Raw genomic sequence first — 27,526 nt, 5'->3', positions numbered from 1 at the left:
GGCAGCAATATATGGATAATAATTGGAAAAAAAGTTATTCTTTTATTCTTGTAGCATAAAATCAATATTTACTCAATTTTTTATTATTAAAATGCTAAATTTCGAGGTTAGGAACAATTTGAATGAATATAAGTACGATTTTGATATACAAAAACCTCAAAAAAAATCTTTTCACTAGTATTTCCCTCCTTTTTTATATTTACCGATTATATACATGTTTTATTTATCATTTATTCGTGCCATAAAGTATGCTGCATTATTAAACACAAATATAAATAAAAATCATAGTTTATTGTTTATATTATAAATTTTTTTCCACTTTTATTGCACCGTATATATATATATATATATATATATATATATATATATATATATATATATGAACATATTTAAAAATAATATCAGTAATATTAGACCTATTGCAAGAAGGGAGAAAATATTATGAAAATGTAGAAAAAATAATATAAGGGCGATCTGAGGAATGGGGTGGGTTTTTAAGGGTAAAAAGATTCATCTCGATTTCTGGCAAAACTATGAGTCCTATGGATAAAAGTCAAATAGCAAGGTTGTAGGTAATAAGAAGATCTACAACTTTTGTATTCGCACTTTTTTCACATAACCTCAAAATTTATATGAAAAATTCAAAAAATCAAATTTTTCGTTTTTAATTTTTATGTATTCTCATCATTTTCCAATAGGTTTCAACCAACTATTACTTTTTTTTATTTCAAAAAATATCGACTGAGATTTTATTGCTATTAAGATCTGTTTAGAAAATGTATCGATAAATATGAGGAGCATCCCAATAGTTTAAGTATGAGCTATTTGAAAAAATAAATGATTTTTTTGGGCTTAAACTATTTATGAAATAAAAAAACCTCGAAAGTATGCTTTATTAAAAATATCAAAATTGCAGCGGATTCCATTTTTGGGGAAAATATTTGTGATATAGATAATAAATTTATCGATTTCAAAACTTTGCAGGTATTTTTAAATTGAAGAAAAATAAAAGACAGGAGATTATTTTTATTGTGAATTAATCCCAAATAAATGTATACAATTTTTTTATAAATCATTATATAATGTATTTATCTTCACCAAAAATATTAGCTATATGTGAAATAAAAAAACATTTTAATAAATATGACAAAAATGTATCAAGTTGTTTTATTTATACACCTACAAACATGAATTTTTGCAAAAAATAATGAAAAAAACATCAGTCTTTGGAAAATTGTGACTTATTTTGATTAAAACAACAAAAAATACCCAAAAATGACGTAATTCCAACCTTTATTAAGAATACAATGGAAAACTGAAATAATATTCAAAAGTCTTAAATAATCTAAGCAATCACTGTCTATAAAACATAAATTACTTCAAATTTTCACTAGTTTTTTTCTGATAAATCGTCTTGATTCTAAGTCTCGTTTGATAGAAAAATTGATTTTAAAAAAATAAACAGATAAAGATCGATTTTCTTTAAACCAATTTTCTATCAAAAGAGACCTAAAATCAAGTAGATTAATCAAAAAATAAACAAATATATATAATTGCAATTTTAATCTTCAACAAAAACGTACCTAAGAAACGACTTTCCACATCTTTTAATACTATAATTATTTATTACTGGATGCCAAATAGTATAAACAAATGATTTTATAACAACATTATCTTAAACAAATATTTTATATAATAACAATTTAATTTTCATTTTATATACGAATAATTCCAAACGTTGTTATCCAAACGTCAACCTCTTCTTCTTTTTTTCTTAACGTTGTCATGTATGACACATTAACCAATCAACATATAATTATAGAAGAAATGTCATCAAATTGTGACTTTTTTTGATGACAGAATTGAAACTAATCCAAATCATGATCATTGTTGTTCGAAAATCGGCGCGTAGTTATTTGTTATGATCCTTTGTGTAAACGCGATCAGCTAACGTTTTGTTTCATTCGTCTATGGTTCCAAATCTCGTTCTTTGTTAGTATCAGCAATCAGTTGATATTATCAGATCACCGATTAAAATCGTTCATCTTTGTTCTATGAAATATTTCATTCCATTTAATTCTTTTCTACAAATGTTTTGTATGTAAGAAAAAACATCACGTGTTTCATTCGACTTATTTAACGCCTCAATTTTAGAATTAATGAAAACCAGACGTCGTATTTTTAATACCTACCCACCTACTGAAGTAATAAGATTAAAAAGTTACTTTGGGGCTTCTCCCATCATTATTATATATCAGTTTTGTCACAAACACCGAATGAACGTTTCGTATTCGGACAGATACATCCACATAGATGTATTTAGATATTATTCCGTTATTAATTTTTTTATATTTAATTTCGATTGTAAATAGTACATTGAACGACATATGCGGCGGTAACAACGGTAAACGTTTTTATTTGGAACCCGGGGAAAGCGGTACTCTGGTGGCAGAATTTAAAAATAATATTTTATTACATAACTATGATAATAATAATAATAATAATACGTTGTATAATAAATGTACGGTTGAATTTATTACTTGTCCTTCTTGTATAATCGATATACAATTCAGGTAAGTTACATACGATATATATACGGGGGTAATAAGATATGTTTGTCGATTATTACGTACGATTATGTAATCCAGGTGCGGCTCTAGGTATTTTTACCTAATATTTTTTTTAGATTATTGAATATTTCGAGGAATTGTGGGAAAGCTTCGGTTTTCGATACTTGCGGTTGTGATTACATATGGATTTACGAACCTCCGATTGACGATGCATCGGGGGAGCAATTCTGCGGGAGATATATTAAAAGTAACGCGTCAAATTTGACGTATTCAAGTCAAACTAGAACGGTCGCTTTTACTTTTATTTATAATAACGAATACGGACACGCATTCACTTTGGATTATTTCGCTAAAAGTAATATTACGTCCGATTATTTATTTCGAAAATTTTGTCTATGTTTTTATTTTAGAGAACGTACATATTTTCGAAGGTACTCCGAAATTGGGTCACATGAACAACGCCAGTCAAATCATAACCTCACCGTTTTTTCCGCATTTATATCCCGTCGATTTAAACGTGGAATACGTGGTAAAATGTAAATCAATCGAACCCTGTAGAATAAGTCTACTGTTTACCGATTTTTTAGTCGACGCATCTTCTATTATGGAGGTACGTTAACAAAATAATTATTTTTATTTCGAAATGGAAAAATTCCCGCCGAACTGTCATACGTTCTTCTTCTTTTTTATACTACCGTAACAAGATGAAATATTCGACGTACGTCGTTCGATATAAAATTAAGTACAGATATACTTGTGAACGTTTTTAACGCCATCTGACGTTAAAAACCTCATCTCTATTAATATAATTAATTAAATACAAATACTTTATGTATTGTTTTCGTTGTTATTAATTTTTTTTTTTAGTTCTTCGATTGGACCGGTCAAAGGATATACGTAATATCCGGTAATACTTTCAGACCGCCGGTTATAATAAGCGATGGTCCGTCTTTGGTTGTCAGATTTTATGCAAATGGCGGTTCAAATCTCGGATTTAAAGCTACTTATTCGTTCATATTAGGAAACTTACAAGATTCTGCGTTCAAACCGCATATAGGTAATTAATCTGATTGTATAATGCTTTTATTTTTATTAAAATGATCGAATTGGAATTAATTACTCTATTTACGAATGAAATTTTCAATTGCACAACCGTATTTTTGAAATCTGCCATCAGAGACTTTTTATAAACAATGTATATATAACAATATTTATGACTATATCAGAAAGTATTCTGTAATAAAATGAAAATTTGGTTTTCAATTTGTGAACTAGATGGCGTAGAAAGCTTTATTTATTAGTACGGGAGATGTGATGTCATTGTCTATAACGGTAAAATAAATTTTAACTTTAAGACCCTGTATCTCGGTAACCAGACATTATTATTACATGAAATTTCAGTACAATATAAAACGATAGTTCCGAAATTGATTTATTTTAAGTAGAAACCTCTAGTTCTATTAGTTCGGGAGATTTGAGCAAAGAAACAAGTCCATGTCATTGTCAACTTCGAAGCCCTGTATCTCGGTAACTAGACATTATTATTACATGAAATTTCAGTACAATATAAAACGATAGTTCCGAAATTGATTTATTTTATGTATAAACCTCTAGTTCTATTAGTTCGGGAGATTTGAGCAAAGAAACAAGTCCATGTCATTGGCAACTTTGAAGCCCTGTATCTCGTTAACGAGACATTATTATTACATGAAATTTCAGTACAATATAAAACGATAGTTCCGAAATTGATTTATTTTATGTATAAACCTCTAGTTCTATTAGTTCGGGAGATTTGAGCAAAGAAACAAGTCCATGTCATTGTCAACTTCGAAGCCCTGTATCTCGGTAACTAGACATTATTATTACATGAAATTTCAGTACAATATAAAACGATAGTTCCGAAATTGATTTATTTTATGTATAAACCTCTAGTTCTATTAGTTCGGGAGATTTGAGCAAAGAAACAAGTCCATGTCATTGTCAACTTCGAAGCCCTGTATCTCGGTAACTAGACATTATTATTACATGAAATTTCAGTACAATATAAAACGATAGTTCCGAAATTGATTTATTTTATGTATAAACCTCTAGTTCTATTAGTTCGGGAGATTTGAGCAAAGAAACAAGTCCATGTCATTGTCAACTTCGAAGCCCTGTATCTCGGTAACTAGACATTATTATTACATGAAATTTCAGTACAATATAAAACGATAGTTCCGAAATTGATTTATTTTATGTATAAACCTCTAGTTCTATTAGTTCGGGAGATTTGAGCAAAGAAACAAGTCCATGTCATTGTCAACTTCGAAGCCCTGTATCTCGGTAACTAGACATTATTATTACATTAAATTTCAGTACAATATAAAACGATAGTTCCGAAATTGATTTATTTTATGTATAAACCTCTAGTTCTATTAGTTCGGGAGATTTGAGCAAAGAAACAAGTCCATGTCATTGTCAACTTCGAAGCCCTGTATCTCGGTAACTAGACATTATTATTACATGAAATTTCAGTACAATATAAAACGATAGTTCCGAAATTGATTTATTTTATGTATAAACCTCTAGTTCTATTAGTTCGGGAGATTTGAGCAAAGAAACAAGTCCATGTCATTGTCAACTTCGAAGCCCTGTATCTCGGTAACTAGACATTATTATTACATGAAATTTCAGTACAATATAAAACGATAGTTCCGAAATTGATTTATTTTATGTATAAACCTCTAGTTCTATTAGTTCGGGAGATTTGAGCAAAGAAACAAGTCCATGTCATTGTCAACTTCGAAGCCCTGTATCTCGGTAACTAGACATTATTATTACATGAAATTTCAGTACAATATAAAACGATAGTTCCGAAATTGATTTATTTTATGTATAAACCTCTAGTTCTATTAGTTCGGGAGATTTGAGCAAAGAAACAAGTCCATGTCATTGGCAACTTTGAAGCCCTGTATCTCGTTAACGAGACATTATTATTACATGAAATTTCAGTACAATATAAAACGATAGTTCCGAAATTGATTTATTTTATGTATAAACCTCTAGTTCTATTAGTTCGGGAGATTTGAGCAAAGAAACAAGTCCATGTCATTGTCAACTTCGAAGCCCTGTATCTCGGTAACTAGACATTATTATTACATGAAATTTCAGTACAATATAAAACGATAGTTCCGAAATTGATTTATTTTATGTATAAACCTCTAGTTCTATTAGTTCGGGAGATTTGAGCAAAGAAACAAGACCATGTCATTGTTTGAGACTGAAAAATAAATTTCAACTTCAAGACCCTGTATCTCGGTAACCAGAGATTATTATTACGTGAAATTTCACTACAATATAAAACGATAGTTCCGAAATCGATTTATTGTACGTAGAAACCTTTATAACTGTTAGTTCGGAAGATATGAAAGAATAAAGAGGACCATGTCATTGTTTGGAACTGAAAAATAAATTTCAACTTCAAGACCCTGTATCACGTCAACCAGACATTATTATTACGTGAAATTTCACTACAATATAAAACGATAGTTCCGAAATCGATTTATTTTACGCAGAAACCTTTATATCTGTTAGTTCGGGAGATATGAAAGAAACAAGAGGACCATGTCATTGTTTGGAACTGAAAAATAAATTTCAACTTCAAGACCCTGTATCTCGTCAACCAGACATTATTATTACGTGAAATTTCACTACAATATAAAACGATAGTTAGGAAATCGATTTATTGTACGTAGAAACCTCTATATCTATTAGTTCGGAAGATATGAAAGAAACAAGAGGACCATGTCATTGTTTGGAACTGAAAAATAAATTTCAACTTCAAGACCCTGTATCACGTCAACCAGACATTATTATTACGTGAAATTTCACTACAATATAAAACGATAGTTCCGAAATCGATTTATTTTACGCAGAAACCTCTATATCTATTAGTTCGGAAGATATGAAAGAAACAAGAGGACCATGTCATTGTTTGGAACTGAAAAATAAATTTTAACTTTGAGACCCTGTATCTCGTTAACGAGACATTATTATTACATGAAATTTCACTACAATATAAAACGATAGTTCCGAAATTGATTTATTTTATGTATAAACCTCTAGTTCTATTAGTTCGGGAGATTTGAGCAAATAAACAAGACCATGTCATTGTCAACTTCGAAACCCTGTATCTCGGTAACCAGAAATTACTATTACGTGAAATTTCACTACAATATGAAACGATAGTTCCGAAATCGATTTATTGTACGTAGAAACCTCTATATCTATTAGTTCGGGATATATGAAAGAAACAAGAGGACCATGTCATCGTTTGGAACTGAAAAATAAATTTCAACTTCAAGACCCTGTATCTCGGTAACCAGAGATTATTATTACGTGAAATTCCACTACAATATGAAACGATAGTTCCGAAATCGATTTATTGTACGTAGAAACCTCTATATCTATTAGTTCGGGATATATGAAAGAAACAAGAGGACCATGTCATCGTTTGGAACTGAAAAATAAATTTCAACTTCGAAACCCTGTATCTCGGTAACCAGAAATTACTATCACGTGAAATTTCACTACAATATGAAACGATAGTTCCGAAATCGATTTATTGTACGTAGAAACCTCCATATCTATTAGTTCGGGGGATTTGAGCAAATAAACAAGACCATGTCATTGTCAACTTCGAAGCCCTGTATCTCGTTAACGAGATATTATTATTACGTGAAATTTCACTACAATATAAAACGATAGTTCCGAAATCGATTTATTTTACTTAGAAACCCCTTAATCAATTAGTTCGGGAGATGTGACAACGAAAGAGAAATATCCAATATTCAATTTTGTTCGAAAAAAACCTACAACAAATAATAAAATTTTCCAAAGACCAGGTCCGGACTACCCCATACATATTTAAATACGTTACTTTATAGGATGCGGAGGTTACGTAAATAATCTAGGCGGCGGTATTACGATGATGGACATGGTGGTAGAAGGCACGACTTATTTCGATTGCGTTTGGATCGTTAAACCTCCAGAAAGTTTTCGACATCGAAAAACGCATTTATACGTTAAAGTCGACACGTTTTCGGATTTCGGTAAATCATATTCGACATCGTTTTAAATTTGTTTCATATTTGTTTTTATCGATATTTAGCCGGTACGACGGAACTGACTATAAAACAAGGCGTAACTTCCAATCAACAATCGGTGGAGATCTTACGGAATCCCATGGCGCGTTATGGTACTTCCAAACAAACCGAGCACGTCGTACCCATCAACCAAGGTTTTTACATAAGGTTAAGAGGGATGTTTACGCCGAAATCTACTCTGGGAATTACATACGCCGCTTTCAACTACAAAGGTATGTGACGGGAATTTATTTAACCGCCCCCCAAATCGATATTTTTAGTGTAATGGGACGTGGCAAATATTTCAGATTGTTTCGGAAATTCGGAGTTTTTGTGTCGCAACATGAGGTGTATATCGATGTTGTTGAACTGCGACGGATTCGATCATTGCGGGGATAACAGCGACGAATTGAATTGTGTTCGAGGTACGTTTTTGCGAATTTACGTTCATTTCGGGTTACCCTGTATACGGAAATTTCAGATGCGAAGGACCGCAGGGAGTATTCGAGGATTCCGAATTTTTTATTTCCGAAAATTGAGCCTTATTCGGATATGACTACTGCGACTTTCGTATTTTTAACTTGTAGTTTTGGTAAGCTGCGATTAAGATAATTTGTGATAATAGGGGGCGCTTTATATCCGTTTTTTTTATAGGTTTAATCGGTATTATTTTAGCTATGGCTTTACTTTTGTATAGAGTGAACGTGAAGGCTCAACATCAGCGACAAATTCAAGATCATATCGAGACCATACATGCAATTTTAGGTAAAATTTTTGTATTTTTGTCCTTATTACTTTTTTTTATAATACTGTATGAAATTTAATCTAAAACATTTGATTTTTCCCTCGAAAAACTTGTTGGCACCTTTGAAACAACGTAATTTGAAAACATGCAACTTCAAGACTCCGTATCTCGGTAACGAGATATTATTAAAACGTGAAATTTCACTAGTATATGAAGAAATCATTCCGAAAACGATTTATTTTATATAGACAGCTCTATATTTATTAGTTCGGGAGATGTGAACAAAAAAAAGGGACCATGTCATTGTCTATAACCGTAAAATAAATTTCAACTTTGAGATCCTGTATCTCGATAACCAAAGATTATTATTACGTGAAATTTCACTACAATATAAAACGATAGTTCCGAAATCGATTTATTCTACGTAGAAATCTCTATATCTATTAGTTCGGGAGATATGAAAGAATAAAGAGGACCATGTCATTGTCTGGAACTGAAAAATAAATTTCAACTTTGAGATCCTGTATCTCGTTAACCAGACATTATTATTACATGAAATTTCAGTACAATATAAAACAATAGTTCCGAAATTGATTTATTTTTTATAGAAAGCTCTATATTTATTATTTCGGGAGATGTGAACAAAAAAAGGGGACCATGTCATTGTCTATAACCGTAAAATAAATTTCAACTTTGAGATCCTGTATCTCGATAACCAAAGATTATTATTACGTGAAATTTCACTACAATATAAAACGATAGTTCCGAAATCGATTTATTTTACGTAGAAACCTCTATATCTATTTGTTCGGGAGATATGAAAGAATAAAGAGGACCATGTCATTGTCTGGAACTGAAAAATGAATTTCAACTTTGAGACCCTGTATCTCAGCAATCAGAGATTATTATTACGTGAAATTACACTGGTATATCAAAAAATAGTTCCGAAATCGATTTATTTTATATAGAAAGCTCTATATTTATTATTTCGGGAGATGTGAACAAAAAAAGGGGACCATGTCATTGTCTATAACCGTAAAATAAATTTCAACTTCAAGATCCTGTATCTCGATAACCAAAGATTATTATTACGTGAAATTTCACTACAATATAAAACGATAGTTCCGAAATCGATTTATTCTACGTAGAAATCTCTATATCTATTAGTTCGGGAGATATGAAAGAATAAAGAGGACCATGTCATTGTCTGGAACTGAAAAATGAATTTCAACTTTGAGATCCTGTATCTCGATAACCAAAGATTATTATTACGTGAAATTTCACTACAATATAAAACGATAGTTCCGAAATCGATTTATTCTACGTAGAAATCTCTATATCTATTAGTTCGGGAGATATGAAAGAATAAAGAGGACCATGTCATTGTCTGGAACTGAAAAATGAATTTCAACTTTGAGATCCTGTATCTCGTTAACCAGACATTATTATTACATGAAATTTCAGTACAATATAAAACAATAGTTCCGAAATTGATTTATTTTTTATAGAAAGCTCTATATTTATTATTTCGGGAGATGTGAACAAAAAAAGGGGACCATGTCATTGTCTATAACCGTAAAATAAATTTCAACTTTGAGATCCTGTATCTCAGTAATCAGAGATAATCAAAACGTGAAATTTCACTAGTTTATGAAGCAATAGTTCCGAAAACAAATAATTTTATAAAAAATGCTCTATATTTATTAGTTCGGGAGATGTGAACAAAGAAATAGGACCATGTCATTTTAATTTCAAGACCCTGTATCTCAGCAATCAGAGATTATTATTACGTGAAATTACCGTAGTATATCAAAAAATAGTTCCGAAAACGATTCATTTTATAAAAAATGCTCTATATTTATTAGTCCGGGAGATATGAACAAAGAAATATGACCATGTCTTTGTCTATAACCGTAAAATAAATTTCAACTTCAAGATCCTGTATTTCGTTAACCTAAGATAATCAAAACCTGAAATTTCACTAGTATATGAAGTAATATTTCCTAAAACGATTTATTTTATATAGACAGCTCTATATTTATTAGTTCGGGAGATATGAACAAAGAAAGAGGACCATGTCATTTCAACTTCAAGACCCTGTATCTCAGTAAGCAGAGATTATTATTACGTTAAATTACACTAGTATATCAAAAAATAGTTCCGAAAACGATTCATTTCATAAAAAATGCTCTATATTTATTAGTCCGGGAGATATGAACAAAGAAATATGACCATGTCTTTGTCTATAACCGTAAAATAAATTTCAACTTCAAGATCCTGTATTTCGTTAACCTAAGATAATCAAAACCTGAAATTTCACTAGTATATGAAGTAATATTTCCTAAAACGATTTATTTTATATAGACAGCTCTATATTTATTAGTTCGGGAGATATGAACAAAGAAAGAGGACCATGTCATTTCAACTTCAAGACCCTGTATCTCAGCAATCAGAGATTATTATTACGTGAAATTACCGTAGTATATCAAAAAATAGTTCCGAAAACGATTCATTTTATAAAAAATGCTCTATATTTATTAGTCCGGGAGATATGAACAAAGAAATATGACCATGTCTTTGTCTATAACCGTAAAATAAATTTCAACTTCAAGATCCTGTATTTCGTTAACCTAAGATAATCAAAACCTGAAATTTCACTAGTATATGAAGTAATATTTCCTAAAACGATTTATTTTATATAGACAGCTCTATATTTATTAGTTCGGGAGATATGAACAAAGAAAGAGGACCATGTCATTTCAACTTCAAGACCCTGTATCTCAGTAAGCAGAGATTATTATTACGTTAAATTACAATAGTATATCAAAAAATAATTCCGAAAACGATTCATTTCATAAAAAATACTCTATATTTATTAGTCCGGGAGATATGAACAAAGAAATATGAACATGACTTTGTCTGGAACTGAAAAATTAATTTCAACTTCAAGACCCTGTAACTCGGTAACCAGAGATAATCAAAACCTAAAATTTCACTAGTATATGAAGTAATATTTCCGAAAACGATTTATTTTATATAGACAGCTCTATATTTATTACTTCGGGAGATGTGAACAAAGAAAGAGGACCATGTCATTTCAACTTCAAGACCCTGTATCTCAGTAAGCAGAGATTATTATTACGTTAAATTACAATAGTATATCAAAAAATAATTCCGAAAACGATTCATTTCATAAAAAATACTCTATATTTATTAGTCCGGGAGATATGAACAAAGAAATATGAACATGACTTTGTCTGGAACTGAAAAATTAATTTCAACTTCAAGACCCTGTAACTCGGTAACCAGAGATAATCAAAACCTAAAATTTCACTAGTATATGAAGTAATATTTCCGAAAACGATTTATTTTATATAGACAGCTCTATATTTATTAGTTCGGGAGATGTGAACAAAGAAAGAGGACCATGTCATTTCAACTTCAAGACCCTGTATCTCAGTAATCAAAAATTATTATTACGTGAAATTTCACTAGCATATGGAGCGATGGTTCTGAAATCGATTTATTACATGTAGAAAATATTATACTCTTTAGTTCGGGAGATGTCAGCAAAAAAGAAGACCAAAATTAATGTTAATAAATAATGAACACTAATTTATGATATAAACTCTGTACTGAGCAAATAGATGACAGTGTTATTATTGAAAACTGGAAAATAAATTTTTATTTCGAATCCTCGTAATTCGGAAATTATAAAATATTACTAGTAAATGAAGAAAGGTTGTGTTTTTTGTGTCCTAAGATTTAAGTGATTTATGAAAAAAAATCCTATTTTGGAGAAAATCGATATTTTTTTTAGAAGAAGGAGTAGGGGAAGTCGAAGAAGAAATCATCGTACCCGACGAACCCCCAGATTACGAACCGCCACCTGAGTATAACGATCTCGTAAAACTGAAATCATTTAAAAATTTCAAGTCATTGCGAAACCTTCAAAAAAGGTATTTTCGTATTAAACTCTCGTTAAAACAATCGTTATTCGTTTCGTTTTCTTCCAGATGCCCGAATTGCAACGAATATAACAAATGCGGTTCGATATCGCGAGATATAACAAACTTAATACCCGGAGAAAGTCTTCAATCTCACGCCAGCACCAGTACTACACAAACTCCTTCAATTCCCGTTCCGAACTCACCCCCACCGGCCTACGAACAACTGACAACATTTACCATCGAAGACGAAATAGATAATGTTGTAATTGAAGACGTTATAGACGAAGACGTATCCTCAGCAGGTATGATCAAACTATTTTACGTAAATAAATTTAATTACAGGTACTTACATTTATTTCAGATCGATCTTTTTTATCCGAGACAACCGTATATCAACTAGAAGAAAACGTTCCTTCGATATCCACTGATAACAGAGCTAAATATTTCGATAACATACCAAAAATTTCGACTCAATTTTTGAACGAAATCAAAAAAGGTTTCCGGCACTGTAAATCCGTTAATTTCTTGAAAAGTTCCAGAAAAACCGTCAGTTGTTCTGAAGAGAATTTCGGTAGATATCGTTCTGATTCGGAATTGATTTTCAACTCGAGAATAAATATAAACTATTTGACCGGCGCTAACGGATTCAGATATAGGAAAAGTTATTCCAGTAGCGCTTTGACTTCACTATAAACACTATTCACGATGTAATTGTACGTTTGATATTATTATAATTGAATAAATATTTCTTAAACTTATCGTTTAAAAATATGTTTGGAAATTAAATGGGTTCGTAGTATTCACTCCTCTTCTTTTTTACCATATCGTAGCCTGGTACTTTTAGTTATATGTGTTATCTTCTATGTATATACTCTATTGTAGAATATTTGTTGTTGAAAAGAAAGAAGTATTGATTAAATCGAGTGTTTTACAAGAGGAAATGAAAAAATAAAGTTCTAATAATTATTTGATTTTATTTATATATGTATAAATACGTAATATTTATTAAATAAATCGTTTTTTTATTATGAAATGATATGGTTTTTGTGAGAAAGTTAATATGGTTAACCTTCAAGGTCAACACAATATATTTATACTTTTTTGACTTATTTTAAATTCTATTCAAAAATTTGACACTTTCGTTTACGTTGGCGTTGTTTTATTGATATAATTCTCATCTCATAATTATTGGCACTAACTATACGAGGTACGTTCAAAAAATAATTTTTTTTTTATAAAATTTGAAGTTTTTGGTTCCGAGTGACTTTTTCGTGTTTCCAAATATAAAAAATGTCTTAAAGGGTCGTAGTTTTACACGTATATATGACATTGAGAGAAAATAATTGATAAAATCTCATAATATCTTAATACAATTTAATGAACACGCCTCGTATATAATATATATGGGGTAATTCTTCGCGATATCCAATAAATTGAACAAAATATAAACTTTTAAATTTTAAGTACGTCAAATTTAAATGGAATTTACAAATGATCGCCCTTTATAAATTTGGAAATTTGGAAAAAACGTAATTTAAGGCACTCACTCGTCTTACACTTTCTCGCCGTTGGAAGAACAATAACAATACTTCTTAAGATACGCGTCACTTACACATTTACTATGTTCGCTGTAAGAATCTAATCTACTAATATCACCTGAAATCGAATAATTAGAAGTATTTATATCACCGAAATATCTAATAGTAGTTTCGAAAATCGCTTTAGGTCTCGTCCTAATCTGAAATAATATATAAGAATCGTTTTTCCAAGTGAAACGTTCCGATATTCTCGTATCTAAAATTTTCTCGACGGAATATTTGACGCATCGGCGATCGCTCGTTCTCGATCGTATTATATCGTGTATAACGTTCAATAGGAACGCCCCCAACTTCGTACTGACACTCCCACCGATGTTTCTCTTTTTATAACCGGCGCACGTGCACCAGTGCTGATCGATTCCGGCGTCCGAACAAGATCTTTCGGAATCTATCGCTCGGAATAACGATTTACATTTCGGACAAGCTTCGCTCGAATTTTTAGTTTTATAATTACGATCGTACAATAACAATAAATGTTTTAAAGTCACGTGAAGGTCGTACGGCGTTGTTAATTTATCGGTATTGTCGATGAAATTTTCGTATTCTTTTTTAAAATTATTTTTGAACCAATCGGGAAACGATACGTATATAAAAGGTAATCTTTCTTCTAACCAACCGGTGTCTGTTAATCTTATATCGCCGAAACGCATACCGTGATCACTGAGGAAAATAATTATGCTGTTATTTGTAACGCCTCGTTCGGTTAGAATTTTTAAAAATTCGACCAGTTTATCGTCCATAAGCGAAGGGGTATTTACGTCGTTGTGACTGAACGAATTCATCCAGAAGAATCCGAAATTCGTGTAATTTTTGAATGTTGTAGAAAAATCTTTGGCTAAATTCATTATTCTTTCGCCTGCCGTTTCCGGTCCCGTGCAATATACGATACCGTCCTTCGATGTTTTAGACAGTCGTTCGGTACCTAATACGTACGGTCTGAAATAATAATCGACGGGTTGCGCGGCGAAACCTTTTTTTCTGTAATTGAACGTGTTGATGGAACCGGAATCTTCGGCGTAAGCGGTGACATAACCTAACTTTCGAAAATCGTACCAAATCATCGGACATTTATCCAATTTTCCGACTATTTTCGGATTACATATATCGTAACTACGACTATTGTTTAATCCCGTTAGAATCGCCATTAGATTCGGGAAGGTATTATCGTCAATTTTGTTGTATCCTTTCAAGGATATCCAATTGTTTGATTCGACAAAGTTGTGAGTTTTCGGTAAGCTTCTTATAAAATTTAATCTCGATATACTGTCGATGCCTATGAAAAGGACGCTGAACGGATTTGTTGTATTGTCGATTTTCCTTCGAATTTTCTCGTCTATTAATATGGCGACGTGGACGTTTTCGAAAATTTGTCGTCTGGATTTAATATCCAAACATTTCACGTATACTGGATCCTTGGATATAGTAGTGGCGTTCTCGAAATACATACAAGTCGATAATCTGTAACAAAATTATCAAAAATACTCACCATTTAAAAAAATTCACAATACTACACCAGCTTCCCTGAAGTTAAATTAAATTTGGCATCATAGCATTTTACATAAATAAAAAATTCCCATTGAATGATTTAACGAAAAGTCAAATCACCTACTTTAATCTGTTATTTAATAATAAATAATTAATATACGTTTCGTGTTCTATAAGGTTAATTATAAATAAATAATATATACTGATATAACATCATTTTATTTAAAATCTGTAAAAAAGTTATCAAAACTACTTTCTCTGTCTAGTTTTAATGCGATTGCGAAATCAATGTCATTCGGTTAAGGTGATTGACATTCGAATCGATTCAAAGTATGTATACAGTTTATTTTATTCTTTATTAAGAAATATATAAAACTTTATATATTTAATAATTAATTAAGAAATTTGAAATACTGCATTATATATTTCACAATTCGACTAATCCAGATAAATTACCGATTATTTAGTCGATTATAATTAATAAAAGTATGACGTGTCATTATCTGTAGAATAAGTTACAGCGTTGCCAATATGTTCATAAAAACTTACTTTATTTTACTGTCCGGATCCTTGGAATAATTCACTCTCGTAATATTTGAGTAGCAACACGTGACTCCGTTATTGGTATAGGACGGCGCGGCTTTCGTATCGATATAAAGTGTCGCTACGTTATCTGTAACCGTTACAAAAGTAAGGAGTCTTTTAGAACGACACGGTTTATATTTTTCTTTCTTATAATATCGTTTAGCGTCTGGATTAAACGGTTTATAATTCGGTATTTTACATTTCGAACTCGAAACTAAATATTCGACATCTGAAACGAAAAACAAAAAACCGTAAAAAAAAGTGTTACGTAATCGATGTTATTATAGAGGTGGGAACTTGTAAATAATTTTTAACGTTCCATATTCGTTTTTAACGGCTTATTTACCGTACGCGTGAAAGCATTTAAAAGCGAGAAAAAGCATCGATAAAAAAGCGTCAAAATCATTTAAATTTTACCTTCGTGAGGTAACGAAAATCTAGTAGTACTTTGTAACACGTTTTTACTTATATTAGCTTTAGTATTAATATTAGTGGTACTACTTTTACTGGATTTCGTTACCGAAAATGAAGTACTTCTTATTGTTGTGGCAGAAACTGTACTGTTGTCGATAAAAGAAAAATTTTTAACTAAAAACAACAAATAAATCTATAAGAATACAATAAATAACCCTAGTTGTAGATCACAGAACTATAACTTAGTTCTGTGATCGTTAAACCATCGATCTACTAAATAAAGAACAATTTCTAACCTCAATTAAAATAGTAAAGTCGATATCGTAATATTTAAACGACTTACCTTCATAAAAAGTTAATTCTTCAGTTTCGTATGGTACTGCATAATTCATAATGGTATTGTCATAATAGAATATGGTTAGAATAAGGCAACAAACGCCAAAAACCGACAAACATAAAGTCTTGTGAGGCAGAGACCTATCTTGCATCTTCTCGGAAAATCTATTAAACGAAAATCGTTTTAATTTCATACTAAATTAGTATAAATATAAAACGTGATGCCCATAAACCTTTTCGAGACTATCGATATGTCAAATAGATCGAAATAGCAAAGAGAGAAACTTATTCTGAAGAGATCCATCAAAATCGAAACCGGTCAACTTATTCAGCCTATTACGTAAACTCGAAATTATTAAAAACGGGCTCTGTTGTCGACGTTCCGCAGTTCCTATACAGCATAGTATCAATTTTCGCTAGAATAGTGACAAAATCGATAAACCCGGGGGAAAATTGTGTCAAAAAGTTTGTAATTTCATTTAAACATACAAAAAATTTAATAAACGAATAATTTTCTTAATAAAACGCATCTAAATACTGAATTTTTCATAAAAAATTCATTTTTTACAATAATTGACATTATTTATATAGAAATACGTACCTAAACACCAAAGAATTGCACTTTTAATTGCTATCTATTCGACAATAATCATTTTTTGTATCCTTCATTACATTTTATATAAAAACGATCGTTAAAACTTGTAAGATTACAAAGGTTTCCATCACGTATAACTTCAGAGAAAATCTATTCGACAAAATGTCTTCGTAATCCGAAAATTGTTTACTTTTTCGAAATTATTTACATAAACCTTTTTTATTACGTCATTTACAATTGAAATATCCCACAAGTTGAACAATTATCGATCTCTTTAAGATCAAAAGGCAAAATCGAAGTTTCCATTAAATCCGAGTACAAAACATTTTTTTCAGTGTAGCGAAAGTCACGAAATTATTAAACAACTTATTACTCACCAAATGAACATCGAAGATATCATCATCGTATCAAATTTCCTCATTCAAAAATGAGAATTAAAATAATTATCATTTATTACGAAAATACAACGCGGATTTTTAATCACGATAATTGAAGTCATCTTCAATGAGAATGTTAGGTTAGGTTAACCTTCGGAATCGACTATTATTATTGTTGGAGGATTGGGACGGAAACCGAATCGAAGGAGGGATGATTCGAATCAGAGACGCATCAGCCTTTTACCACCAAACATTTATTGATACCGAATAACATTCTAATTTATAAACTAAAAACGATGCAGATAGGCATAGTTTGAAATAATTCGAGAGGTTATGAGGTGTTTTTACAGTTTCGTTTACATTTGGGACTTATACAGATACAAAGTTCGTAGGTATGTAACAGGATGAAGATGAAATATTAACGACTATTCCGTCTCTGCAATACGAGCCGGATCCGAACTTTTGACATCGATTTCCACGATCATGCGCGTAGGTTCTATCAAATATCAACGTCCTTAATTTAATTGGACGCGAATTATAATCAATTTATTATTTTAAAGTTAATTAAATGTTAAAGGAAGCGGACTATTAAAAATTTTATGCCCTAACTTATTCGTTATCAAATTTATAATGCGGTAAAGATTTGTATTTTACATATTTCACAGAAATGAGTTAGAATCTGGACAGTTTATAGCGAATATCTCAATTTGTGTTGCGCGTACATCGAAAATGAATTATAACAATTTTGTGGCAAATTTTAATACCTACATTTTTCATTGGAAACTTTTTCTCGTATCTCTTCATATTTCCGAGATATAATGAATCTACTAAAATGCGAATGATCGAAACTATACAAAATGTATTACGTACTTGCGATATTTTTAAACATTTATTTCTTTCCCATCATCTTGTTGGTCGTTTTGATTTAATTATATCTTTATTTTCGCGTAAATAATACAAAAAAATAGTAGAAAATAAATATTATTTTGACATTTATATTTGATTAATGACATAACCTCAAATTTAATACATATGATTATGAATATAATCCACATTATAGTACTGATTCAAATACGTTAGAAACCTATTGATAATTGATATTAATCAATTAATTTGTACTAAATACTATAAATTTTGCTTAAATTATCATAAAATAAATATAAACGTTAAGAAAACTTTAAATAACTTGTAAATATTAATTTTTTCTATATTTTTTCTCAATTTTTAAATAAAAGTACCTTATCTTTACGCCTTTCGTTTAATGTTATGCTTTTTTTTATAGGTCATTTTGTTTTATTTGTAACATCACTCAAAACACAATACCGCCTCTTATACGACATAGACGTCAAATGATACAAAATTATCTATTTAATTCATTTATCAAATTACTACTTCCTGCTGTACATTGTGAACGACAAAACTAAAATTAATGAAATTCGATTTAATTAAACATTATTTTCCACATAAATGTAATATTAATTAAAAATAATAATTGATATAGTATTTATTAAATCTAATAGATGTCATTATAAATCCACGCACAAAAAATACGATAAATTATTCGATATTATTAAATAATGTTTAATAGAAAGTTTCAACTAATTAATGTCGAAAGATAAGATATTTATTCCTTTTAATATAGAAACACTTTTTATTAAACATAACAAATATTTTGGATTTATCTAAAACATTAAAAACTGTTGGTACTTATAGGCAACTCTTTATACATCACTGTATGCTAAGTTGCCTTGACAATTATTACAATCACAGAATGTAATAGATCTATGAAATGGAAGTGGCTAATCAGCAATGAAAACGATTGGGCGTTGCTATATTTTTTACAAACATCACTTGTTATAAAGAACGATTCATTTTTCTATTCAAAGCAATATTTTATACGCATACTCTTTTCAATTATCGACGCAAATTTTCTATTTCAACCGTTAAAAAAAACTGCGAGCAGATAATAACTTAAAAAATTAATTAAAGGCCATATTTATCAAGAAAAAAAGGTAGTTATTCAATAATTTTCTCAAATAGTTGTCGTAGGAATTCTTTCTCAATGAGATAACGCGTTATCGTATTATTGGATTATTCAAACAAATATATCAATTCCAGAAAAAAAAATAATCAATCGTAGGATTTAAACTTTTTTATTTTTTATTTTACGTACTCTAAATAAGTTTGAGGGTAGATCTTTAAGATAATTTACTCTCCTTGAAATTGAGTTTCATGAAAAATCAAAACTTTTACGACCGGCTGGAGGATCAGTAGTCACTTCTATCTAAACGTCAGACATGATTAGTAAAAGTTGTTGTGTACATATTGTTGTAGAGTTGTTATTCATAATTAATACTGTTTAAAAATAAATTCTTACACTTTGTTTATAAAAAAATGCGATAAGAAGTGATTGTATTCAAATTTTATTTCGAGATTTGAGTGTGTAATTGATAATAAATATTTAAAACGTAGTGATACAGTAAAACATTTGTTTAGTGTACTTGTGCATTGTAGAAAAATCAACATGTCTGTAAAAAATCCCGAACATGTTGTTAACGAACTTCGCAATACATTCAATAGCGGTAAAACCAAATCTGTTAATTACAGGATAAAACAATTAAAAGCACTTTTAAATTTATTGGATGAAAATACGGATTTAATTGCGGATGCTTTAGAAAAAGATTTACGAAAAAACAAAATCGAATCTATTCTAATGGAAATAGACGTTGTGAAAAATGAAATTAAATATTATTTGATGCATATTCACGACTGGACGAGACCTGAAAAACCCACTAAAGGTTTAGCTAACGTATTGGATTCTGTATATATATTAAATGATCCTTATGGTGTTGTACTTGTATTGGGAGCTTGGAATTATCCTTTACAACTTGCCGTATCACCGTTCGCCGGTAAATAAAAGTGGTTTTATTCGAATTTTATAATTCCCTTACATTTTACAGGAGCTATTTGTGCTGGAAATTGTGTTCTACTTAAACCTTCTGAAGTATCTTCGGCTACTTCGAAATTTTTGGCAGAGTATATACCTAAATATTTAGATAGTGATTCTTATAAAGTGTACGAGGGAGGCGTGCCAGAAACTACAGAATTGTTAAAACAAAGATTTGATTATATATTTTACACTGGTTCACCTGGAGTTGGGAAAATAATTCTGAAAGCTGCTAGCGAGTTTTTGACTCCTGTCACTTTAGAATTGGGCGGTAAGTTTTATTCGATATCTTTTTGTTTAGTTTTGTTTAGTTTTTTCAATTTATAAACTTGAAATTATAAATTAAACCAGGTATATTTATAGTTTTTAGAAATTGATTTATTCAATACATAATTAACACTCAAAATAACAACAAAACCTATTTGAAACGAGTTCCTCAAGGTTAACTTGAAATTAATTTATTATAAATTTATTTACAACTTGTACCTTGTTTTGAGTCATTTTTAATAGTGATTTAATTTTGAATAAAAAAAAATTAAATAACTATTTTCATATAAAAAAAAAACGTATTTTGAATTATTTAATCAGTCATTGTCGATAAATAAAGTTAGGTTAGGAACGTATCATTCTGGAGCATCTATTTGTAAGCAGCGTCGACGTTGCCAAATGTTACCTTTTGTCTCGGAGGTTTGAAATATTTATTTTTTATTCGTGAACATACAAAATGGTTAATTATTTACAACAAAATTAAAAAACTTCACTACTGAATTTGATATTTGATTTTGTTTCTATATAGCACAATAATTTTTGTAAAACTTGTTATTTCTATGATTTTTACGTCATTTACAGCTAAATGTTTTTGAAATTCATTTGTTGGGGAAGAATTCGAGGGAATGTCGAAAAAATAATACACTAGAATGTCAATTATTATTATATAAAAATAAATGAACTATTAAAAATTAAATATTTTGTAAGAAATGAAAAATATCGATATTAAATTTGGCAACGTCGTTGCTTAGACTTACTAACAAACGTTTCTATATAGGTCATTTCGGTATGACGTTTCAACGATCCGCTATATTGTCTTGTGGATAAATATTATGTTATTTACATTAAAATTATTATTATTATTAGTGTTTTATTTTTATTTGTTCAACAAAAGATATGTTTCAAGGATAATAGCTGTCGAAATAATTTTTTTTTACATAAATCAATGTTAAGCACAACAACATGGCCGACCTGTCAAATAACATAATAATATATGACCATTTAAAGAAAATGTCTCTGTATCTAGTAATGGAATGAGTAAACAAAGGAAAATAAAAATTAGTAGTTGATAGAAATGTTTTATTATATATTAAAAATGTTTTAATTCCATTTCTAATCACAAAAATATTATATCTAATAGAAAAATTAAATGTCGAAACTTCGAATATTTTCCGATATTTCGATTATAAGAATCGATATTAAATAATACGTCAATTCCAAACATATCTTGTAGAACACTGTTGCCAGAATTGAAGGATTTACTTTAAGATATAGGATCGTCAACGAAATATATAAAATTGAAATTTTTTTTCTCAAATTTCTAAATTACAAATATAATTATTTTATATGAAGAATTGAAGAATACGCATTGTTATAAATGAATATTTCGTTTGTTTTTATTCATATTATTAATCAATTCCGTTCAAGGATATTCATAAAAAAAATCTGGCAACGCTGTTTTATATTGAATATGTTTAGGTTAAGTTTGTTGATTTCGTGCAACTTTCAATATCGTTTCCTTTTTGTTTAGGTAAAAGTCCAGTGTATTTGGACAAATCTGCTGAGTTGGACGTCGCTATAAGGCGAATATTGTGGGGGAAATGTGCTAATTCAGGTCAAACTTGCGTCGCCCCCGATTATCTATTATGTTCAAAGGAATTAGAAGAAAAAATAATCCCCATTGCTAAAAACGTTATTAAAGATTTCTTCGGCGAAAATCCAAAAGATTCGCCGTTTTATGGACGAATAGTAAACGATAGACACTTCCAACGACTCGCAGCGTTAATTAAAGGTAAATAATAAAATACGAGACGTCTCAAAAGAAAGTTCACATAAAATCGAAATAATATTTCAATAAAAGTGAAAAGTGAAAGTGAAACGAATTTCTTGGTCCAAATGTGAACCGCGTTTATTTAATCGAGCTCTAAAATAAACTAAATCGGGACTATTGGACGTGTGTGAAGTTGTTACGTCCTACTGGAACCACGTTTCGCAATTCAGACTTGTCCAACATCTCCAAGTAATGATTTGAAATCACTGTAACTGTCATTTTTAAAACAAGATATCGGTAAACGTTGGAAACAACTTAATCATGTCGTTAAGTGTCTAAACCAGCATTTTAAGGTTTTAATTCTTTGAATTTTATAAGGGTGCAGCCCTAAATATTTGTGTATAATGATAATCTGAGCACGTTTGAAGTAACAGCATGATTTCCAATAGAAAAATCAGGCTCGTTACGAACAGTAACTCTATTTAAGCTCTGGAAGATGTTGGACGCATGGTTTTTGGTCTATACAGTGTTTATTTGGTGTCTTTAAACTTTTCGATTCTTTCAGTACGTTCGTGTGAACTTTATTTTGAGACACGTTTGTATTTTTGTTAGGTTATAAGTTTGGTTTCTCTTTTAGGTGCCAATGTAGGTTGCGGCGGGGACGTGGATCCCAGTGAAAAGTTTATATCGCCAACTATATTAACCGGGGTGAAGTCTACGGATCCCGTTATGCTAGAAGAAATATTCGGTCCAATATTGCCGATCGTTAACGTCCAAAACGCTTACGAAGCCATCGAATTTATCAATTCTAGAGAAAAACCGCTCGCCCTTTACATATTTTCGAATAATAAGAAAGATATCGATCAGATATTGAAGAATACGTCTTCGGGTGGTGTTTGCATTAATGATACGATAATGCATATCGTACCGTTGGGGTTACCGTTCGGGGGTGTGGGTAACAGCGGAATGGGTAAATATCACGGGAAATATAGTTTCGAAACGTTCGTTCATAAAAAGAGCGTTTTGCAGAAGAATTTGAGTCAGATTGGTGAGTTATTGGGTTCTCCTAAATATCCACCGTACACGCAAGGTAAACTTAGATATTTGCAATTGATGTTGACGCCGGGGATGGATATTAGGGGTAGGTTTATGTCGCGATTGTTAACATTTACATGCGGGGTCGCTTTCGTTCTTTTGGTGCAATATTTTAAGAATTTTTTCAAGTTTTAATTCGGTTATAGTTTATGTAAAGCTTTTATCCACTAGATTTTCCTCGAAAATTGATTTTTAGTCTCAGTTTTTGATAATTTAATATTGGTTGAAGCTAAATCATTTTGAGATACGTTTGTTGAGAAATAATTCGAATTTATTATTATTTTCGTCGTCTATTTTTTTCTTAATTGTCGATTAAATCGATTTTGAATAAACTTTTTGCACAATTCGAGGTTTAGTGAATGATTTGATGTTTTTACAATTTTTTATTGAATATTAGTGTAATTTTCATAATACATTCATTAAAATATTTAGATATAAAATAATATTGTTATAATAAAAATGTTTTTAAATTATTCGGTAATTTTATTTTCGTTTTCGAATTATCCCATTTGCATTGGTATCTTAAATAAATGATGAATTAATATAATTTCAATAAATTTGGAAAGAAAAACATCAATAATAACGAAATTGTTGAATCACCACATTTATTTACTGTTCCAAATATTTAGTTCCCAACTCTATACTTCTATGACTGAGTGTAGTGCGCATACACAACGTGACGTCATTTAGAGATGGGCGATTGTTTCGAATAAGTTATTAAATAATCGTGATTTCGTTATAAAGTGAAATTGAATTAAAGAATTTAGTAGTTTTAGTTTAAAGGTGGTGGGATTAAAAAAATTGAGATTTAGAAATTTATTGAAGCTTAAAAAAGAAAATTTTACATATAATGACTTCATTGAATATATTTTAATGTGATTTGTACGCTGATTAATGAATTCAAAAAACTGTTGTTTTTGCGTACTACAGCTCAGGATGAAAATTTTCTGTAGGAAAAGATCACAAGATGAAAAATTGAGACTTGTGAGTGCGAAAAATCGAATCAAAGATTGGAATTTTCGAAAAACATTGTTTTACTTAAAAAATCATATCTTCGAAAATTGAGTATAAATCGAGCTAAAATTTCGAATGAATATCGACAAAGGATCAAACTTTAAGGAAAAAAATCATAAAGATACTAAACGATGATACTATGGCGATTCAATTGAAAAAAGTGAAGGTTTCGAAAAAGTACAATAAATAAAAAATGACCAACTTTGAAGCCTTGTATTTCTTAAAAAATTAACAATGAGAATGTAAAACTGACATATTTAATAAAATGATCTATCCTGAATCGATAAATGGGACTAAAAAAGCTTTAGGACTAATAGTTTGGAAGATATTAGCAAAAGAATAAAATTGAATCACTTTCGATGTCATAAAATAATGTTAGACACTAAATGACTGTTTGAAAACCCTTTTTTTACAAATTAATGTTTTTTTTTTATTAATTTATGTTGGTAATTGTGATAAGAATATGAAAAAAGAAAAATTATCCATAGTACAAAATCTAGAAGAATCGAGTCATCAAAAAATGTGGTTAGAATTTTCGAAAAACATAGTTGGATGTAAAAAATCATATCTTTAAAAATAACTTATAAATCGAGCTAAAATTTCGAATGAATATCAACAAAGGTTCAAACTTTGAGGAAAAAAATCATAAAGGCCCTAAACGATGATACTATGGCGATTCAATAGAAAAAAGTGAAGGTTTCGAAAAACTACAATAAATAAAAAATGACCAACTTTGAAGCCCTGTATTTCGTAAAATATTAACAATGAGAATGTAAAACTGACATATTTGATAAAATGATCTATCCTGAATCGATAAATGGGACTAAAAAAGCTTTAGGACTAATAGTTTGGAAGATATTAGCAAAAGAATAAAATTGAATCACTTTCGATGTCATAAAATAATGTTAGACACTAAATGACTGTTTGAAAACCCTTTTTTTACAAATTAATGTTTTTTTTTTATTAATTTATGTTGGTAATTGTGATAAGAATATGAAAAAAGAAAAATTATCCATAGTACAAAATCTAGAAGAATCGAGTCATCAAAAAATGTGGTTAGAATTTTCGAAAAACATAGTTGGATGTAAAAAATCATATCTTTAAAAATAACTTATAAATCGAGCTAAAATTTCGAATGAATATCAACAAAGGTTCAAACTTTGAGGAAAAAAATCATAAAGGCCCTAAACGATGATACTATGGCGATTCAATAGAAAAAAGTGAAGGTTTCGAAAAACTACAATAAATAAAAAATGACCAACTTTGAAGCCCTGTATTTCGTAAAATATTAACAATGAGAATGTAAAACTGACATATTTGATAAAATGATCTATCCTGAATCGATAAATGGGACTAAAAAAGCTTTAGGACTAATAGTTTGGAAGATATTAGCAAAAGAATAAAATTGAATCACTTTCGATGTCATAAAATAATGTTAGACACTAAATGACTGTTTGAAAACCCTTTTTTTACAAATTAATGTTTTTTTTGTATTAATTTATGTTGGTAATTGTGATAAGAATATGAAAAAAGAAAAATTATCCATAGTACAAAATCTAGAAGAATCGAGTCATCAAAAAATGTGGTTAGAATTTTCGAAAAACATAGTTGGATGTAAAAAATCATATCTTTAAAAATAACTTATAAATCGAGCTAAAATTTCGAATGAATATCAACAAAGGTTCAAACTTTGAGGAAAAAAATCATAAAAGTTCTAAACGATGATACTATGGCGATTTAATTGAAAAAAGTGAAGGTTTCGAAAAACTACAATAAATAAAAAATGACCAACTTTGAAGCCCTGTATTTCGTAAAATATTAACAATGAGAATGTAAAACTGACATATTTGATAAAATGATCTATCCTGAATCGATAAATGGGACTAAAAAAGCTTTAGGACTAATAGTTTGGAAGATATTAGCAAAAGAATAAAATTGAATCACTTTCGATGTCATAAAATAATGTTAGACACTAAATGACTGTTTGAAAACCCTTTTTTTACAAATTAATGTTTTTTTTTTATTAATTTATGTTGGTAATTGTGATAAGAATATGAAAAAAGAAAAATTATCCATAGTACAAAATCTAGAAGAATCGAGTCATCAAAAAATGTGGTTAGAATTTTCGAAAAACATAGTTGGATGTAAAAAATCATATCTTTAAAAATAACTTATAAATCGAGCTAAAATTTCGAATGAATATCAACAAAGGTTCAAACTTTGAGGAAAAAAATCATAAAGGCCCTAAACGATGATACTATGGCGATTCAATAGAAAAAAGTGAAGGTTTCGAAAAACTACAATAAATAAAAAATGACCAACTTTGAAGCCCTGTATTTCGTAAAATATTAACAATGAGAATGTAAAACTGACATATTTGATAAAATGATCTATCCTGAATCGATAAATGGGACTAAAAAAGCTTTAGGACTAATAGTTTGGAAGATATTAGCAAAAGAATAAAATTGAATCACTTTCGATGTCATAAAATAATGTTAGACACTAAATGACTGTTTGAAAACCCTTTTTTTACAAATTAATGTTTTTTTTTTATTAATTTATGTTGGTAATTGTGATAAGAATATGAAAAAAGAAAAATTATCCATAGTACAAAATCTAGAAGAATCGAGTCATCAAAAAATGTGGTTAGAATT

The 27,526-nt window shown here is 29.7% G+C and overlaps 3 protein-coding genes across 8 annotated transcripts; 2 read left to right on the top strand and 1 right to left on the bottom strand.

Annotated features, from left to right (window-relative positions):
* The first annotated feature begins 2,249 nt into the window (after positions 1–2,249).
* On the top strand, positions 2,250–13,081 carry LOC130445542 (uncharacterized). Its single transcript, XM_056781230.1, has 12 exons — positions 2,250–2,573; positions 2,687–2,925; positions 2,981–3,180; positions 3,438–3,627; positions 7,496–7,660; positions 7,720–7,926; positions 8,002–8,118; positions 8,175–8,285; positions 8,348–8,458; positions 12,259–12,397; positions 12,455–12,690; positions 12,750–13,081. The coding sequence occupies exons 1-12, from the start codon at positions 2,314–2,316 to the stop codon at positions 13,079–13,081; spliced, it is 2,307 nt and encodes a 768-aa protein (XP_056637208.1). The 5' UTR covers positions 2,250–2,313.
* Positions 13,082–13,342: 261 nt separating this feature from the next.
* LOC130445543 (uncharacterized) lies at positions 13,343–19,113 on the bottom strand. 6 transcript variants are annotated; one of them, XM_056781231.1, is made up of 5 exons: positions 19,017–19,113; positions 16,814–16,971; positions 16,474–16,644; positions 16,021–16,285; positions 13,343–15,444 (listed from the first exon to the last, which is right to left on the bottom strand). In XM_056781231.1, the coding sequence occupies exons 2-5, from the start codon at positions 16,956–16,958 to the stop codon at positions 13,941–13,943; spliced, it is 2,085 nt and encodes a 694-aa protein (XP_056637209.1). In that variant the 5' UTR covers positions 16,959–16,971; positions 19,017–19,113; the 3' UTR covers positions 13,343–13,940. The 6 variants fall into 6 exon arrangements, with proteins under 6 accessions (XP_056637209.1, XP_056637210.1, XP_056637211.1 ...); XM_056781232.1 differs by lacking the exon at positions 19,017–19,113 and adding an exon at positions 17,779–17,943; XM_056781233.1 differs by lacking the exon at positions 19,017–19,113 and adding an exon at positions 17,779–17,918 and having other exon boundaries at positions 16,021–16,144.
* Positions 19,114–20,060: 947 nt separating this feature from the next.
* Positions 20,061–25,033, top strand: LOC130445548 (aldehyde dehydrogenase, dimeric NADP-preferring-like). The gene is made up of 4 exons (XM_056781246.1): positions 20,061–20,687; positions 20,739–20,996; positions 22,524–22,784; positions 23,401–25,033. The coding sequence occupies exons 1-4, from the start codon at positions 20,303–20,305 to the stop codon at positions 23,991–23,993; spliced, it is 1,497 nt and encodes a 498-aa protein (XP_056637224.1). The 5' UTR covers positions 20,061–20,302; the 3' UTR covers positions 23,994–25,033.
* The last annotated feature ends 2,493 nt before the right edge of the window (positions 25,034–27,526 follow it).

The sequence above is a fragment of the Diorhabda sublineata genome, chromosome 6 (genome assembly GCF_026230105.1).
Source record: "Diorhabda sublineata isolate icDioSubl1.1 chromosome 6, icDioSubl1.1, whole genome shotgun sequence".
NCBI lineage: Eukaryota > Metazoa > Arthropoda > Insecta > Coleoptera > Chrysomelidae > Diorhabda > Diorhabda sublineata.
Note: the sequence above shows the minus strand (reverse complement) of the source record. Positions and strands in the feature narration are given on the sequence as shown.

Coding starts and splice junctions, on each gene's coding strand:
- LOC130445543 (XM_056781231.1), bottom strand. CDS start 16,958: ATGCAAGATAGGTCTCTGCCTCACAAGACTTTATGTTTGTCGGTTTTT. Junction 16,286..16,473: donor ATTTTCGTTACCTCACGAAG/GTAAAATTTAAA, acceptor TTTTCGTTTCAG/ATGTCGAATATTTAGTTTCG. Junction 15,445..16,020: donor GATCCGGACAGTAAAATAAA/GTAAGTTTTTAT, acceptor ATTTTGTTACAG/ATTATCGACTTGTATGTATT.
- LOC130445542 (XM_056781230.1), top strand. CDS start 2,314: ATGTATTTAGATATTATTCCGTTATTAATTTTTTTATATTTAATTTCG. Junction 8,119..8,174: donor CGAATTGAATTGTGTTCGAG/GTACGTTTTTGC, acceptor CGGAAATTTCAG/ATGCGAAGGACCGCAGGGAG. Junction 8,459..12,258: donor GACCATACATGCAATTTTAG/GTAAAATTTTTG, acceptor TATTTTTTTTAG/AAGAAGGAGTAGGGGAAGTC.
- LOC130445548 (XM_056781246.1), top strand. CDS start 20,303: ATGTCTGTAAAAAATCCCGAACATGTTGTTAACGAACTTCGCAATACA. Junction 20,688..20,738: donor TGCCGTATCACCGTTCGCCG/GTAAATAAAAGT, acceptor TACATTTTACAG/GAGCTATTTGTGCTGGAAAT. Junction 20,997..22,523: donor TGTCACTTTAGAATTGGGCG/GTAAGTTTTATT, acceptor CTTTTTGTTTAG/GTAAAAGTCCAGTGTATTTG.